General features: G+C 34.4%; 2 protein-coding genes across 3 annotated transcripts in view; one reads left to right on the top strand and one right to left on the bottom strand.

Annotated features, from left to right (window-relative positions):
• LOC131934037 (monocarboxylate transporter 12-B) overlaps positions 1-2,635 on the bottom strand; it is an 89,389-nt gene extending 86,754 nt beyond the window's left edge. Inside the window, exon 1 of the mRNA XM_059290467.1 lies at positions 2,552-2,635. The gene's annotated coding sequence lies outside the window, so the exon portion shown is untranslated. The remainder of the gene's footprint in view (positions 1-2,551) is intronic.
• On the top strand, positions 121-15,230 carry LOC131933789 (anaphase-promoting complex subunit 2). 2 transcript variants are annotated; one of them, XM_059290371.1, is made up of 14 exons: positions 121-303; positions 7,576-7,819; positions 7,929-8,878; positions 9,038-9,155; positions 9,286-9,343; positions 9,549-9,681; positions 9,935-10,217; positions 11,646-11,763; positions 11,885-12,057; positions 12,279-12,565; positions 12,654-12,816; positions 12,913-13,008; positions 13,175-13,404; positions 14,922-15,230. In XM_059290371.1, exons 1-14 carry the CDS (start codon positions 253-255, stop codon positions 15,123-15,125), a joined length of 3,108 nt encoding a protein of 1,035 aa, XP_059146354.1. In that variant the 5' UTR covers positions 121-252; the 3' UTR covers positions 15,126-15,230. The 2 variants fall into 2 exon arrangements, with proteins under 2 accessions (XP_059146354.1, XP_059146346.1); XM_059290363.1 differs by having other exon boundaries at positions 9,038-9,161.
• The last annotated feature ends 1,031 nt before the right edge of the window (positions 15,231-16,261 follow it).

Here is a 16,261-nt window from a genome sequence, read left to right as displayed (position 1 = left end):
AATAATTATTATGTCACCAGTATATTTTAACGGATTGTCTAATAATAATAACACGGGTTTTAATTTTTATTTAAATTGTTTTATAAACAGCAAAAGAAAGTTTTATAGGCACATTTAAGATGGCGGTATACACAAATGGTTTGAATTTTTCTGAAGTCTACCGACAACTTAATGTTATTTGAGCTTTTTATATTTGTTAGACTGCAGTATAGTTACTACTGCATGTATACACTTGATTAAATTCAAATTACAATGAATATTGCACGTTCATGGGAAATTTTAGAAGCCATATTATCTGACTTCGTAAGTATTTTTTAAGAACCTGGCCTACTCAGACTCGCTCTTCACTTCTTCACTAACTTCTCGAATCTCTAGCTAGTAGGTTAAATTATGGATTTTTTAAAATAAAATATTCTGTTATTTCAAATACACCATTAAGTTCCTTAAGAGAACCCCTTAAGAGAACATTTGACACCACATTTAAATATCTAGCTTACTCGGTTGACGAGAAAAGAGAGAATTTGAAATTTTTCCGATATTGGAAAATGAAAGACAAAACCGCGTTTTATCCCCTCGACCGGCATAACATGACGTCGTGGACTTGTGTGCACGAGCTTTTAATTCCCGCCCTGGTAATTGCGTCAGCTTAGGTTATTTACTCACCGGAAAATAACAAAAAGCAACTGGTTGATAATAAAACTAGATCTAGTTATTTTATTATTTATTAAATTCTACTCTACATGTTATTCATACCATTTTATGAAGTAATGAACACCTGCATAAATCAAATGACCATAATAAATATTTTTATTTCAAATTCTAATTTTAAATAATAAATATGCATAAAATAATATGATAGTAATAGTTAAGATAGTTTATAAATACAAATACATTTTACACTCAATCACATTATATTGAGTCAACAGTGTGGCAGCTGAGGTTCATACATGGTATTAGTGTCTTTTTTTTTTTTTTTTACATTACATTTTTTTTTCATCTTGAAAACATGACGCATGTGATTTTTTTTAAAAATAAAATCTCCAAACATCGTCACTCGTGTGATTGCTTGCTTATGTTTACTATCCTGTGGATGAAAAATCCCACCACGGTCGCGGGGTCACCGTGACTTCAGCAGGCCTATAGTACACGTCATAGATTGAACACGCGTACACGAGATGGTCGGTGTCTTCACTTCTCTCTCTCTCTTTCCCCCCCCCCCCCCACCCTTCTTCAAGCTAATTGAAAAACAGACCTATTTCCCTACTCCTGGTCATTTTTTTTTAAAGCTCGGTCATTTTTTTTTAAAGTTCGTATATCAGGCATGCTAGACAGCCAGCTGTATAAAAAAAATTTTTTTAACTAGATCAACGTCTAGCTTAAAAAAATAAATAAATAAACGCTTAAAATGCCCGTAAACAGATTATTTAGCGCAAAAAAAAAAAAAAGGCCGCTGAAAGAGCATTTTTTTAAATACGCAGCAATGAAAAAGGCTAACGGCCAATCAATTAAGTCTAAAAATCGCCCGTAATTAGGCCTAGCTCTGAAAAAGGCCACTGAACGAGCATCACTGATTATATAAACGAATAGGCCACGCGGCGTTGACGAGGCTAACCACCGGTCACGAATGCAGCAACTGTCGGCCCACAGTGAAGAAAAAATCAATATACTAATAAAATTACTAATACATTAATAATGTCCATAATTTTACTTTTTCCGCACATGCTACAATTGAATTATAATTAAAATACTAGACTTAACAGTTCATTCCGTAAAAAACAAAAACTAGTTGTTTCAGTCTGGCAACTAGCGTAGCAATGACGTCATGATACTAAAAATAGCGGATAGAAATGTCCGCGTGGGTACCTCATTTATGAATAAGATTTTGGAAACCAGAAACAATAATACTGTAAATATACATGGTTAATATCTCAATTACATATTAATGTAGCCGTATACGAGCCGTTTTTCCCGTTATACGGCCGTTTTTGGCGGCGGTTCAGTTTCTACGGAGAGTGCTCCAATAGAAAACCTCTCATTATTTACAACCACAATTCTCGCTATTTTTTCTGGCTTTCTAAGGCATATTATCCATTTTATTAGCATCTTGTGTTAAAATAATGATGAGAATTTGCGATATAAACAGTTTTTTCATTTGTCGTGGATGGGACCCCTAAAATAAACGTAAAAACCGTCAGAAAACGATGCGTGACGTTTCAGGGTCAGAGGTCAATCCTGCCATCTAAGCAACGCGCCTGACTACTAGCTAGAGTCTAGACAACTCTAGAGTCATCACTGGGTCTTGACTCACTAGAATAGTAAACTAGCAGCATACCCCTGCTCCGCCACAGTGACTCTTTTTTTAAATGTACCAACTTGGGAACAGAACAAAACTAAACACTAGGTACTAGGATTACAGGTAATCTATCGTTTTGGGTACGTAAAATCGCCCGCGGCTATTTATGTACGAAAACGTTACCTCATTGTCAAGGCTTTAATAGAAGTATATTGTCATACTTTTGTGTCAAATATTATAGATAAATGAATAATAAACCTAAATCAATGGCTAAATATATCGATATAGGCCAGAAATTAACTTTAAACAGCAGTGTCTGCAAGCAAGATTTGCTATATAAACAGCAGCCATTTGTAAAATAGAGTGACTTCCGCCTGAATCTCGCTATAAGTCTATAAAAATAAAACTTAGACAAGATGGCTGCTATAGTAAATGAGCATGGTTGCATCTGTTGGAAACATCGCTAGTCTTCATTTATTACGGAAAAGTTTTAATTCAATTTTTTAAAAACAGGTACATAAATGAATCAAGGAAACATTTTTGAATTTTTTAAAACATAAATCCTCCTCAAAATGTGAAATAATTATTAAAATTTAAGAAGTCACCTGTTTTTCACATTACAAATCGCGGGCGATTTTACGTACCCAAAACGATAGATTACCGGATTACATCTCGTTTTACGCCGCGCGGCGAGTTTTTCGTCCCCGTTACCCAGGCGAAGAGAATTTGCGGCTACGCGAGTGCTATAGTTTCGTAATTTTTATCGCTCGGTGTTATCGCCTGATCAATTTTCGTGCGATTATCAATTTTTCGTAAAAAAATGGACATTTTGCGTTTTCATTGTTTTTTTAATTTTGTGCATGGATTATTCAAGATGGAGTGTTTCAGTGAAAATAAGGTAAGTTTAATTTACTCCCTACCGTTTTGCCGCCGGCGATAGTGGCGAACGATGTTTTGCCGCCGGCGATAGTGGCGAACGATGTTTTGCCGCCGGCGATAGTGGCAAACGCTGTTTTGATATTGAAGGTAGTGGAGTAGAGGGGGGGGGAGGTTTGGTGCGGTAATAGCAATAAATGTTCAATAGTTAATTTTAGTGTCTAGAAATACCATTTTATTTATTTTGATGTGAAAGCAAACAATGTACTGTTTACTTTTCCAGATAGAACCTACACTTCAAAAACCAGCACATCTCTACAATATGATGAGCAGTTATATGGCCTAATGAGGGAACACTATGTAAAGAGGAATTAAAACTATTACAATAAATGTGTTCACCTTTTATTTAGACAAATTAAGTAATATTTTTTAAAATAACTTAAATAAATTTTGAAGCAGTACATTGAAAGTTTAGTAATATGAACTAGTTCTAGATTCTATATCATGTTAAAACCAACCAATGTTGAACTTCTTCTGAAATGTAAAATACTAATGAACAGACAGAAACACATCTTTTTAATTAAACTATATTTAAGTAGACTAACAAGTTAATTACATTTATACAAATAAAAGACCTTACATTTCTAATAGATCTAATTTGCCATCATTTTTATTTTCATATATTAGTTCAGTTTTTCAATTATGTCAGGTGCGTCGATGACTCAGCGTTTTACCTTTTTACCATCTTTTACCTATTTGTCAACTATTTAGATAGAACCATCAAACACACTTATTTCAGAGCTTCACTCTGGTTAGTTTTTAGCTTTAGATTCAAATAGTTTGGACCTAAGCTGATATTGTATGAACAAATTTCGTATTTAAAAATATGGGGTGTACCCTGTTCCACCCCTTATTTTTTGTCAAACAGATAGATTTAAACACATATTTTGATTGTTTCTGTTTAAGAATAGAGTCATCTAGAGCCAGGCAAATTTTGAGACTTAAGTGCTTAATAACTCAAATTTGCCATCATGTTGCATTTCACATCAACAAGACTTCGGTTTAGCGAAATTGCATAATCTATCAGCTTTGTAGCAGTTAAAACAAAAAACTTTTCAGTTATGAATATTATTTTGATTGTAATAACTGACACATCCATAGCTCAACATTCTCAGCAAGTTTGAGCTTAATTTTTGGAATAGTTAAAATTTTAACTAAGATTGTATGAATGCACTGTATATGAAAAATTAGGGGGGGTACCATGTTCAACTTCTGTTTTTGTTTAACTCTGCCCATAAATTTCTAATTTTATTGTTTATTATGCTTCCATATATAATAAATAAAGACATTGCAAAGTTATAACAAATTTGACCATATGGTTTACAAGCTAGGACAATTTTAGTAAACGCTTAAAAAAACTCTATCACAGAAATTGGACAAAATCCTATGTTAAAAAAATCACATTTTTTAATACGAAAAAAAATCATAACTATTTAACCGTTTGAGCTACATCAAAAAGGAAAACTGTTCTGTTATTGTAATTTTCTGCTCCTTTTAACTGTAGTAGTTGTTTCCCTAAAAAAACAATATTAAAAATTTATCCTAGTACCTACTAAACACAAAAGAAAACAAACACAGTTTACACAGCGCAAACACAAACAAAACACACACAAAAAACGCAAACGCAACACTCAAACACAAAAGAAAACAAAACTGCAAACAAACTAAACAGAAAACGCAAACACAATGCAAACGCAAAAAAACACAACCCAAAAGCAAATAGTATACAAACGCAAGACTAAAACACAAACCTAAACGCAAACAACAACGCATTGCATAAACACATACTTAAGTGCAAACATAAATGCTTAGTGCTCAAAGCCTAGCCTGGGGCTAATTCTAACCCTAACCCATAGCGCTCACGGGAAAGCCCATCATGCAAAATCGAATCCTGCCCGGGCGCCAGCGGACGTGCTTGATTCAATTGAGTGAATTACTATAAACAACCCCAGCTTGTCCACAAACCGAAAGTTAGAAGTAAACATAGAGGACAATTAGGAGTCGCTTCTAAACTGTTATTGATTAAAAATAATAATTAGTAAACAGTACTTCAGTGTATGAAATAAATAAAAGGCAGTAGGCCTATTTAAATAATCCATGGTTTACCTACCATATTGCACTGTATCATTCTATGCTAATTATATTATTCCAACAATAATGCCCTCTTGGATGTCAACGGAATTTGTTCACATTTTTTTTACAAGCGGGATTTACATTTTTATAACTACCTCCCCTGACATAATTATTATTCATTCTAATTCTTTTTTTGACAGTGCTGTTATTGAAACGTATTTTTTGATATTGATCTTTTTAATATGTTTTAGTAAATGTAAGTTGGAAATATTTTTTTGTTTTTTATATGTTGTTACACTAACAAGTCATTTTAAGATGTAAAAAACCTACTTGCTTAACATAACCCTCAATTATCTTCATTTAGTACTATAGAAAATTCATTTGTGTTCATTTAGATGTATAATATATAAAAACATTTAGAAAAACATAGGAGCTATAATTGTTTAAGTAGGTGAGGGCTGTTTAAAAAAATTGGGTCACGAAATAATGAGGTCAGGAGGTGGAAAACCCCCTGGTATAGAATGAGTTAACTCTTTAAGACCGTAACAACGCTCCCAGCGGTCGGTCTGCCGGCCTGCCATACCGTAACGACGCTCCCAGCGTTCGATAAAATTTTCTCTATTTAATTCGTTGTTTTTCGGAATCCAAGTTTTTAATCGTAAATCTAGGTCATGATAACGCTAGAGCGACCATTTTTCGTTGTATTTACTTCTTGTAGTTTTCTCGTTAAAGAGTTAATGCCTATATTATGTTCCAAGCATGTAAAAAATTATTTGTGCTGATTTTCTCTCACCATATTGACACTGAATTTGAGGTATATTGTTGTTTTTAAATTTGGACTTATTTTTTATGTTAATTACGGCATGTCGCGAATTCGCAACATCCTGCACTAATGGAGCAAACAGTAATTTTTAAAAAATGTGTCCGGTTTTTTTACTGACACATGTTTCTCTAAATATCCATGTTACAATACAAACTCAAAAGTGTTTCAAGTCCGTAATCAAAGTTTGTTGTAGGCCCAAATAATCAACATTTTGCAATTCAGGTGTTGTATAATTTTCCAAGACCAATGAGGTGGGCGTAAGATACAAGAAAAATGTCACATGAACAGTGTTTTTGCACCTATCCAACATTTTATTGCCTTGCTATTTCATGTCTTACACTTTACCCATACCCTAAGAATATGCATTAAGTTATGAAGAACTATTCCTAATACTAATACATATGATTCAATACTCACATTTTGTTAGATTATTTCCATATTTAAAATTTAACCAATTACAGGGCAAAATTTATAAAATACTAGTTTAATATATCAGTTTGTATGCACTGAAGCTGAAATAATTCAGTTTAAAAAAATGTAATTTTCATGGCTGCAAAATATTGAGAAAAGGTTAAAGAAAGAAGCTGTACAGATCTGTATGCTGGTCAATAGTATATCAATATGCTTTATGGCCTACAAAGAAGCTTGATGATGTTTAAAGTGGTTTCTTGTATTTGTTTTATCTCAACAGGGGTTAAGTGTTGTGCCAGTGTCCTGGGTTCTTAATGCTACAATAATACAATTTTCTTTAAAAAATAATGTTAGGTTACTGGCAGTTGACTAAATAGTAAAATTCTATATCTACAGTATAAGTGACTATATTGTTAGCCTATCATTTTGTACATGTTTATTTCCACGTATTTAAAAAAACACAGTGAATATTTATGTTCTTACACTTTTAATTGCAATACACACATACTTAACTGATCAATCCTTCTAGTTATTGGCTACACACAAATCAAAGCTTCCCTTTTGTTTCATTACCTATCAACTAACACACCCCCCCCCCCCCCCCCCCCCCCCCCCATCTCATGTCATGTTCACACAAACATGAAGTGATTGTAAAGTAATTAAATGCCCGCAATATTTAAATTTAGCTACTGAGGTACAAACTGCTAAATATTGACTTAGACATATGGTGGTGATTTGGGAACCGCTGTCAGTTTTAGACAAAATTTTTGTTTTCTTCATAGTGGTAATGGCAATTGACCCTGATCCAAATAATGAGGGTAGAATATCCTAACCCAACATATTTAAATAATTGAATAAACCTGAGATGCAGATACTTAAAATGTTTGGTCATAAATGTAATTTTTATCCAGTTCCAGACAATTTTTCAGTCATATACATAACAATAAAAACTATGAATTTTGCTCTTACGAAGTATGATGTGTTTATATTTAAATGATAAATATAAAAATCTCTAAATATAACAATACTTTATTCATAGGATTCAAGTGAAAGAAAATGGAAGTCCGTAGTTCCCTGTCCAGAATTAAAAGAAGCAGCTTACTTTTTAGGATCCCCTGGAATGAGCCAATTGCTAGAAGAATGGTTACATGAAACCATCCTTGAAGACCTCAGTAAAAGAGTTTCTCCAGTATTTTGGAAACATTTTCAAAATCTTGATAATGAAAGCAATGAGCCAGATAAAAGTGGCGAGACATTTGCAAAAGCTTTTGGATTTCTATATGGTAATTAAAGAACAACAAAATCGTAATTAAACAATATTAATAATTTTTCAATGTAATCATTTGATAAATATAATCCATTTTAAATAGTTTGTATTTTTGTGTTCTTCAGATGTTTACAGTGATTATTATATGGTTGCCTGGAGTAGATTAAGATGGCTGCAGATTCTAGCGGCCTCTGCACCAACAGTTGGTCCATCTGGCTCAACATCAGCTTTTACCCCAGTCAAACCAGCTGGCGTGTCATTCTCTAAAAGTGTTAAAATAGGAGCTTGTGAAAAAGTTCATGGAGGTTTGAAATCTGAGAGAGCGGGACGACCTGAGATTGGCCAGCTTAGTGTGACTTTTGAAAAAGGGACAAAAGGAGAGGATATGGAGACAGATTTTAATGACCTTTATTTAGAAGAGAGTACATGTAAATTTGGACTTGGTTCTAATCTGGAGAAAAGGATGGCAGTGAGTATGGATGGATCATATGTCAACTGTAAAACAAATGATGATTCTGTTTTATCTGATGTATCAGGACAAAGGTCTTATCAAAACAGCCAAAGTCTTAATGTTTCTAGAACTGACCCTGTGGTAAAAATACTGGAGGAAGAAGAAGACTTTGAATCTTTCATTCGATCTCCCATTGGGGGCAATAAAAAATTAATGTCATCAACAGTGAAAATGAAAACAGCTTTTCCATTGTCAAGTGGTGAAGCAGTTAAAACATGTGTGGACAGCAGCTCTGGTACCAAACTACACCCTCTGAGTCTGACATCCACCCCAGGTACTGCACAAAAGCAAACCCCTGGACCAGTTACACCTATAGCATATCAAGAGTCACCTGATGTTTTCTCAGATATTTCCATTCAAAAAACTCTTGGGGATTTGTCACATTTGGATAGTCCATCAATTCTTGAAGCATCTGTCCCCGCTGATGTATTTGATGCAGGAAATTCTGATGCCCTCCCAAATGCTTCTGTTGTGTTTGGTGTGCCAGTGAGTTCTAGACCTGTCCCTGGTGGCAGTGTTAGATGGCCCAGCAATGACAAGGGAACTGGTGGTATGCAAAATAGGGTCAGTTTTTTTTGGTTCATTACATTACAGCCAAGTATCATGTTCGATATAATAATTACGTTTCTCTTTGATTCTTGTAATAAACAGAGTCACTGTAATTGTTTCTACAATTATTTAACCCATTCAGACCTAGATGTAAAGAAATGTTTTTCCCAACAGGTTCAACTAATGATCAAGTCTGTTTTGTTGTACACATTTCCCAAGACATTTGCCACTGTTGTAAAAAACTTTTACTCGCATGCCTTCACAATACATAGAAATCAAATGGAGGGTACAGGTATAAGTAAGTGTTTCAAATAGTTATTTAAATGTAATGTATGTTTAAATATTGTTTTCTTTTTAAATATCGTTTGTGTAATATTGTGTAAATCCAATTTTTTAACTATCATGTTTTTCCATTTGACCAGAGTCTGAAAAAGACATTGAAGTATGTCAAAAAAGATTTGATGATGTTAACAAAAAGTTGTAAGTAGCTATTTTTTCAGTTTTAATATTACCGTTCTTTATAATATTATAAAAGTTTCCCTTTTAGGCCTCATTGTTGATTAAGTACCATTCATTTGATTCTATGATTTTGGCATAGTTTGGTCAGTTACATGGCCAACTACTATGAGAGCATAAAGTCAACATGAGAATATCACCATCTTGTAAGATTTTGTCCATTTTCTAGAGATGAAATGGGGCTGATGGAGCTAGTTAGTGGATCTGCTGTAACAGAAATTGTTCACAGTCAAATTGAGAAACACATAGAGGATGAATGCAAGGGAAATTTTGATAGTTCATATCTCTCAGAGCTAGAAGAGGTAAGAAAAATTTTCTTTGCTTGTTTTTATATTGTAAAAATAGTAAAGCTTCATAAACTTAAATTAATAATGAAAAATGCAACTTAGAAATGAAGCTACAAACATTCCATACACAAATCCTCACAAGCATCATGTGCTCATGTTTATACTCACACATACTCAAATAGTAACTTATACACTAACTTAAATGTATTTGGATCATGGTTTGTTTCTGCTAATGTTTAAACTAAAACATTTTCTTTGTTCTCTTCAGTGGCTAGACCAACAAGTTTTGGGGTGGTTGAATCATCTTTATGCCTGTAAGCAAACTGCCTCTCAGCTTGCTAGTGTGGTTGCCTTTCGGGATAGGCTAAGACACTTTATCTACGAAACATATGCCAAATCACTTATAGGCCAGTTCTTTGACATCATAATTGATTATCCTGACTCAAAGCCTGCAATCCTGGATCTGAGTGCCTGTCTAGAGAAAACAGATTTGAGGTCTGAGCTTGTATCTACATTGAAACATGCCTTAGAGAACAGGTTGCTTCACCCAGGTCAGACTGACAACAAAAGTTTTTGTCTCCTTGTTATTCTTTAATGTTTCACAAAGATCACATTTGTTCATTCAAAAGTTTTTGTCTCCTTATCATTCTTTAATGTTTCACAAAGATCACATTTGTTCATTCAAAAGTTTTTGTCTCCTTATCATTCTTTAATGTTTCACAAAGATCACATTTGTTCATTCAAAAGTTTTTGTCTCCTTATCATTCTTTAATGTAAGCCCTGCTAGGGGGGGATACCTAAAATCTACCCTTCTAGGCTTATCTAACTAACTACTGTCCGGTCAGTGCAAGCCCGGATAAACCCAGACTGGTTAATAACCTAACCTTAGTCTAAATAATGAAAACAAAAAAGCTTTAACAATAATATAAAATTTATTTAACAAAATATGGAACCAAAAGTTATTATAAAAAAAACTAGAATCTAGATCTAGACAAAACAAAACACTCAAGACATACAAAACAAACAGAACTCAATGAAACAAAACACCCAATTGCGGACCACCGTCCTAGAAAGAGGAAAAATAGACAAATCAATTCAAAATGTAAAAAAAGTTATACACAAGGCAGTAAGCTGACACAATTGTCAGCCTAAACAAGAGGCTCTCATAAATGAAAGTAAAATCTACAATAATCCATGACTAAACCCAGGCCATCATACTACCACGTGGTCTGGATAAAACAAACATTGAGACTTCTCAAAGTCGAAGTGACTAAATAGATCTAGTATATAGTCACTTTGTATACAAAATAAGTAAACAAAAATATGGAAAACATAATAAAACACTATAAAAATAACCCTACGTTACCATACACCATATAAATGTGTTACAGAAACACTTCAACACACAGGCCTCGACATTCCCGCTGAATGTCCACACACCACATTCACGAACAAAAAAAACAATATTACGCACAAGGAAATAGTCCCTAATACAACAATAACTTACATTCAGGATATAAAGCAAAGTGGAGCCACACTCCAAAACAAAGTTTGCATAAATAATAACATCAAAATATAAGCAAGACACAATAACCAGGCTATCAATCATTTTAAAATAAAAATCATATCAGCGCCATAATAGCGGACTACTTAACTAAAAACCACAAAAATCCTCAAAGGAACACAAAAAGTGACATTCACCTTTTTGTAATAAAATAATAATTAAATAACTCCCCAGCCCCTTACATTAATGTTTCACAAAGATCACATTTGTTCATTCAAAAGTTTTTGTCTCCTTATCATTCTTTAATGTTTCACAAAGATCACATTTGTTCATTCAAAAGTATGTTTAACTCAAAACTCACCTAGTCATTTCACAAAAACAAAACGTCCGTGTTATGGAAAATAAAATTTAAAACAGTTTTAAAATTTTTTATATAGTTTTCCCCTCATAAATAAAATTTCTTTTATTTCCTTAGGTGTGAATACAGCTGATATACTTACAGCTTATATAGCTGCCATTAAATCTCTTAGACTTCTGGAGCCTGCAGGTGTTATTCTAGAGTTGGTGTGTGAGCCTGTTGGAAGATATCTGAGGTAAGTTCTCATCATCTATTCTTACACAACTTTTGGTTTATAAGTATTAGATTTTATTTGATCTTTAAACATTTAATAACAATAATAAGATTTATTCTATTATCTCTAAAAAATGATTAAGATCTCGAGAAGATACAGTACGTTGTATAGTGGCAAGCTTAACAGATGAGGGAAACAATGAGCTGATCAATGAATTAGTCAACACTAAACCTGTGGGTGAAGAAAATCAGGAAGAAGATGGAAACATGGTAGGGTGGGAGAACTGGATGCCAGACCCAGTTGATGCTGATCCATGTATGAACAGGTTTTTTTCATAGTCGGCAGTTATTTTCATTATGTTTGTTTCTTTTATTTATGAAACTCCTTAAACCTTAGTAACAGTTTTTAGAATGATTCAAAAGATTGAATTCATTACACACAAGCCTATGTTATAACATAACTTTAAAGAATCAAATTCTTTAATATTTCAATATTCAAATCTCTGTACTAAAATAGTTGCTACAATTTGTCTTCAGCAACTTTGTCCAAAAACAGAAGGTCAGCCGACATTCTCTCTACGTTGGTTAACATCTATGGAAGTAAAGAGCTGTTTGTCAATGAGTATAGAGCATTGCTTGCTGATCGCATCCTAATGCAGTACAACTACGATGTTGAAAGAGAACTTCGCTACTTGGAGTTGTTGAAGTTGAGGTTTGGTGAAGCCCAGCTCCATTTCTGTGAAGTTATGTTGAGAGATGTGACCGAGTCCAGGAGAGTTAATGCCCGTATTCAGGACGCAAGAAAGTTAACAGAAACCCCAGAGGTCAATTTACACTCATCATTTTATGCTAATGTTTTCAAAGTGCTGATTTTATATTTGACAAGAGTTTTGGTTTGGTTTCCCTGTGTAGGAAGTGGAGATGAACGCCATGATTCTGTCAGCCCAGTTCTGGCCTGCGTTTAGAGATGAGAAGATTACCCTGCCCCCAGACCTGCAAGAACATCTGGACAAGTACACCAAATCTTTTGAAACACAGAAACAAAACAGAACACTTGTATGGAAGCCTCACTTGGGTCAGTGGAAACTTTTTGTCATTTGGTGACTTTAACTTAAGTAACATTTTTAGTAACATTTTGTATGCATTTGATTTTCTCTCTTTTGATCTCTAGGAATAATGAACATTGAACTGGAATTGAAGGAGGAAACTTTGAGCTTTTCAGTTTCACCTGTACAAGCTGCCATTATCATGAAGTTTCAAACCAAATGTAAGAAATCTGTCATGGGCTAACATTGTTTAGACATCTAAATTTCTGATAGCTTTAATCTCCCACAGTAGTAGCATTTTAAATTTTTCTTAAGTTTGTTTCTACTACTCTTGCTTTATGCAGAGCTAAAAGACATTTGATTGATGTTATTTTGTATTTCTTGTAGCCAAGTGGAGTGTAGATGAGCTTAGTTCGGAGCTAGAGATGACAGCTTCTGTGTTGCGGCGTAAAATTGCCTTCTGGCAAGGTCAAGGTCTGTTGAGAGAGATTTCCCCAGACATGTATCAGCTTGTTGAAGAGAGGCGGGGCCGACCTCATGACCTTGTCATGATTGATGAGGAAGAAATAGAATCAGCCATGGCCTCAGCTCAACAACAAAAAGAGGAAGAGATGCAGGTATGTCAGTGACATGCACTAATATAACATTCAGACTAGCTGCATCCCGTGCTCCGCCACGGTAAATCTTTTTAAAATATACCAACTTTGGAACAGAACAAAACAAACAAAAACACAACACAAACAAAACACAACCACAACACAACCACATTACAACCACAACCACAAAACAACCACAACACAACCACAACACAACCACAACACAACCACAACACACGGTAAATCTTTTTTAAATGTACCAAGTTGGGAACAGAACAAAACTAAATACAACACAAACGAACGCAAAGGAAAAAAAAAACGAAAAAACAAACACAACACTCATAACATAAACACAATTTAAATGCAATCATAAAGGCATATTGCTCACAGTCTAGCCGGTAGCGCCAAATCGCGCCCTTTCCGGTGATTTGCACCCCCCTCAAACTTTCGATTTGCACCCCTGTCCCCCCGCCCTAAAACTTTCGATTTCCACCCCCCCCCCCCCCCCCCCTCGCGCAATTTTTTCCAACCCACTTTGGCGCCCCCTAAGGTCGGCACCCGGGGACATATGCCCCCCCCCCTCGCTACGCCTCTCCTATAAAACCCGAAAGATAGAATAATAATTAGAAAACTGTATAAATAATAGGCAGTATCTATAATATCCGTGTTTTACCTACAATATTTCACTTTATCCATTCACGCATTTTTTTCCAGTACTTTAAATTTTAAAAATTTACAATAGAGTTTCATAACTAAAACCATTGCGCACCTGATGAACGTGATGACGCGTCTATAATAGTGCTAAATAGTTGATTCAAAATTATAAGTAATAAACAGTAGGGCCTACATTCAGTGAATAAAATAAATAAAAGATTGCCTTTTATCAATCCATGCTAATTATAATTTTCTAACAATAATTTACTCTTACACATCCGGATAATTTGCATTCACATTTTGCTAATTATATTATTGCAACACTAATTCCTTCTATGACGACTGTATATTTGCATTCACATTTTTTATTAGCGTGAGTTTAATGTATTTTTAAATTACCTCTTTTGTCAAAATTAGAAAAAAAGAGTTATATTAATTTGATTTTTCTACCGTACTGTTATTATGTTATTGAAATGTATCCATTTTTTTCTGGGAATATAAACGAAAATGATATTTGACATTGATACTTTTAATATGTTTTAGCCGTGTGTGTATATTTAATATTTTCTTTAAGTTATGCAAAATTGTACAAACAGTGGAAATTATAAAATAGCTCTATGCCGCTATATAAACAAACCCTACTCTAATACTTATAATAAGACACTGCGGTGCACTGAAAAGCACAGCATGGTGCGTAGTTTACTTTTATAGTCCCAAAATCTATAGCGATGACGGAAGGACTGACACACTACCTAGCCGCTTATATTATAGATCATGCTCTCAGCAGGGATTTTCATCTCATACAGTTTTAGAGGATTTCTTATATATTTAAGGTATATTTTGTATATTAGCTGTGTAATAAAACATTTCCATTGCACTCCCAGGTATTCTGGACTTACATTCAAGGCATGCTTCAAAATTTGGACTGTCTGACTTTAGAGAGAATCCATTCAATGCTCCGCATGTTTGCCATGGAGGAACCCAGCTCTTCTGAAGTTTCACCGCAGGAGTTGAAAACTTTTCTTGACAACAAGGTTAAAGATCAAGTGTTGATTTTTTCTGGGGGAGTCTACAGACTTAATAAGTAATTTGTTCTTGTGAGCAGTTAAAAAATGTTCATCAAACTGTACAAAAATGTTAATAGATTTCTTTGTAGCTTTTATCAATAATGTATCATTGTAGAAATAAAAATATAAAACATTTGTTCTTGTAAGTTATAGGCTGCTCTATACACTTTTGAACTTGATTCGCACTGATCATTTATTGATCTAGGCCAGGGGTCTCCAAACTACGGCCCGCGAGGTCCTCTCATCCGGCCCGCGGAGATCTTTTTGTCCACGGAAAAAAATGTTTGTTTGAGGTGGCTAAGGAACTTTGCCCAAAAAATGCAAAACAAGTTGCCTACCGTATTGCAAACATTGGTGAAAACACTGACTGAAATAGCGAAAAATGGAAGCAAGTTCCGCAATTTTTAAAATTGCAATGGAGGAGTCGCTGGACAGCTGTTTCACCTCTCAACTGCGTGTGTTCATTAGAGGTGTGGATGAAGACATAAACACAACACAAGAGCTGGCTTTTCTGACAGTTACTGGAGAGGATATATTCGATGAGTTGAAAAAAAAACATTTGCTGATTATAATTTGGACTGGACTAACCTCAGTTACCTGACATTTGACGGAGGAAGAACATTAGTGGCATAAAGAAAGGCTTGATTAGACAAGCGGAGCAGATGTGTAATGAGAAAAACATTCTACGACCAATGTTCCTGCACTGTATTAATTATTCACCAGCAAGCTCTGTGTGCTACATATGTGGACGTACGCAGTGTAGTGAATCCTGTGTTGAAGATGGTTAATGTATAAGGTCACATGAGCTCAACCACAGATAGTTCAGAGACATGTTGAAAGATACAAACAGAGAATCGCAAGATTTACCAGTAAAATGACTAAGTTTTGAGAAAGTTCTGAGCAAGGTATTTAAGTTAAGAAAGGAAATAGGTGACTTCCTGGAAAACAAAGCAAGCTGCTGCCGTTAATGTTTGATGAAAAGTATAGAAATTGGCCTCTGCAGCAAACATAACACGTCATTTAAATTTTCTTAACCTAAAACTAAAAATTAGGGAAATCTAATTTCTGATCTATACACCCACCTAAAGGCCTTCAGATCCAAACTTGTCATGTTTTCGGGACAAGTCTTAGTACAAGCCAACAACTTAACGCACTTT

This window comes from Physella acuta, unplaced genomic scaffold (genome assembly GCF_028476545.2).
Source record: "Physella acuta isolate Inbredline_101_S28 unplaced genomic scaffold, ASM2847654v3 ptg000108l, whole genome shotgun sequence".
Lineage (NCBI taxonomy): Eukaryota > Metazoa > Mollusca > Gastropoda > Physidae > Physella > Physella acuta.
The sequence above is the reverse complement of the archived record's forward strand: the minus strand, read 5'-3'. Positions and strand labels throughout refer to the sequence as shown.

Bases quoted from the DNA above. Each gene is read 5' to 3' on its own strand.
- LOC131933789 (XM_059290363.1), top strand. From the start codon at position 253: ATGAATATTGCACGTTCATGGGAAATTTTAGAAGCCATATTATCTGAC. The intron at 9,162-9,285 runs GTAAGTGTTTCA...CCATTTGACCAG, and splicing joins AATGGAGGGTACAGGTATAA to AGTCTGAAAAAGACATTGAA. The intron at 12,566-12,653 runs GTCAATTTACAC...TTCCCTGTGTAG, and splicing joins AGTTAACAGAAACCCCAGAG to GAAGTGGAGATGAACGCCAT.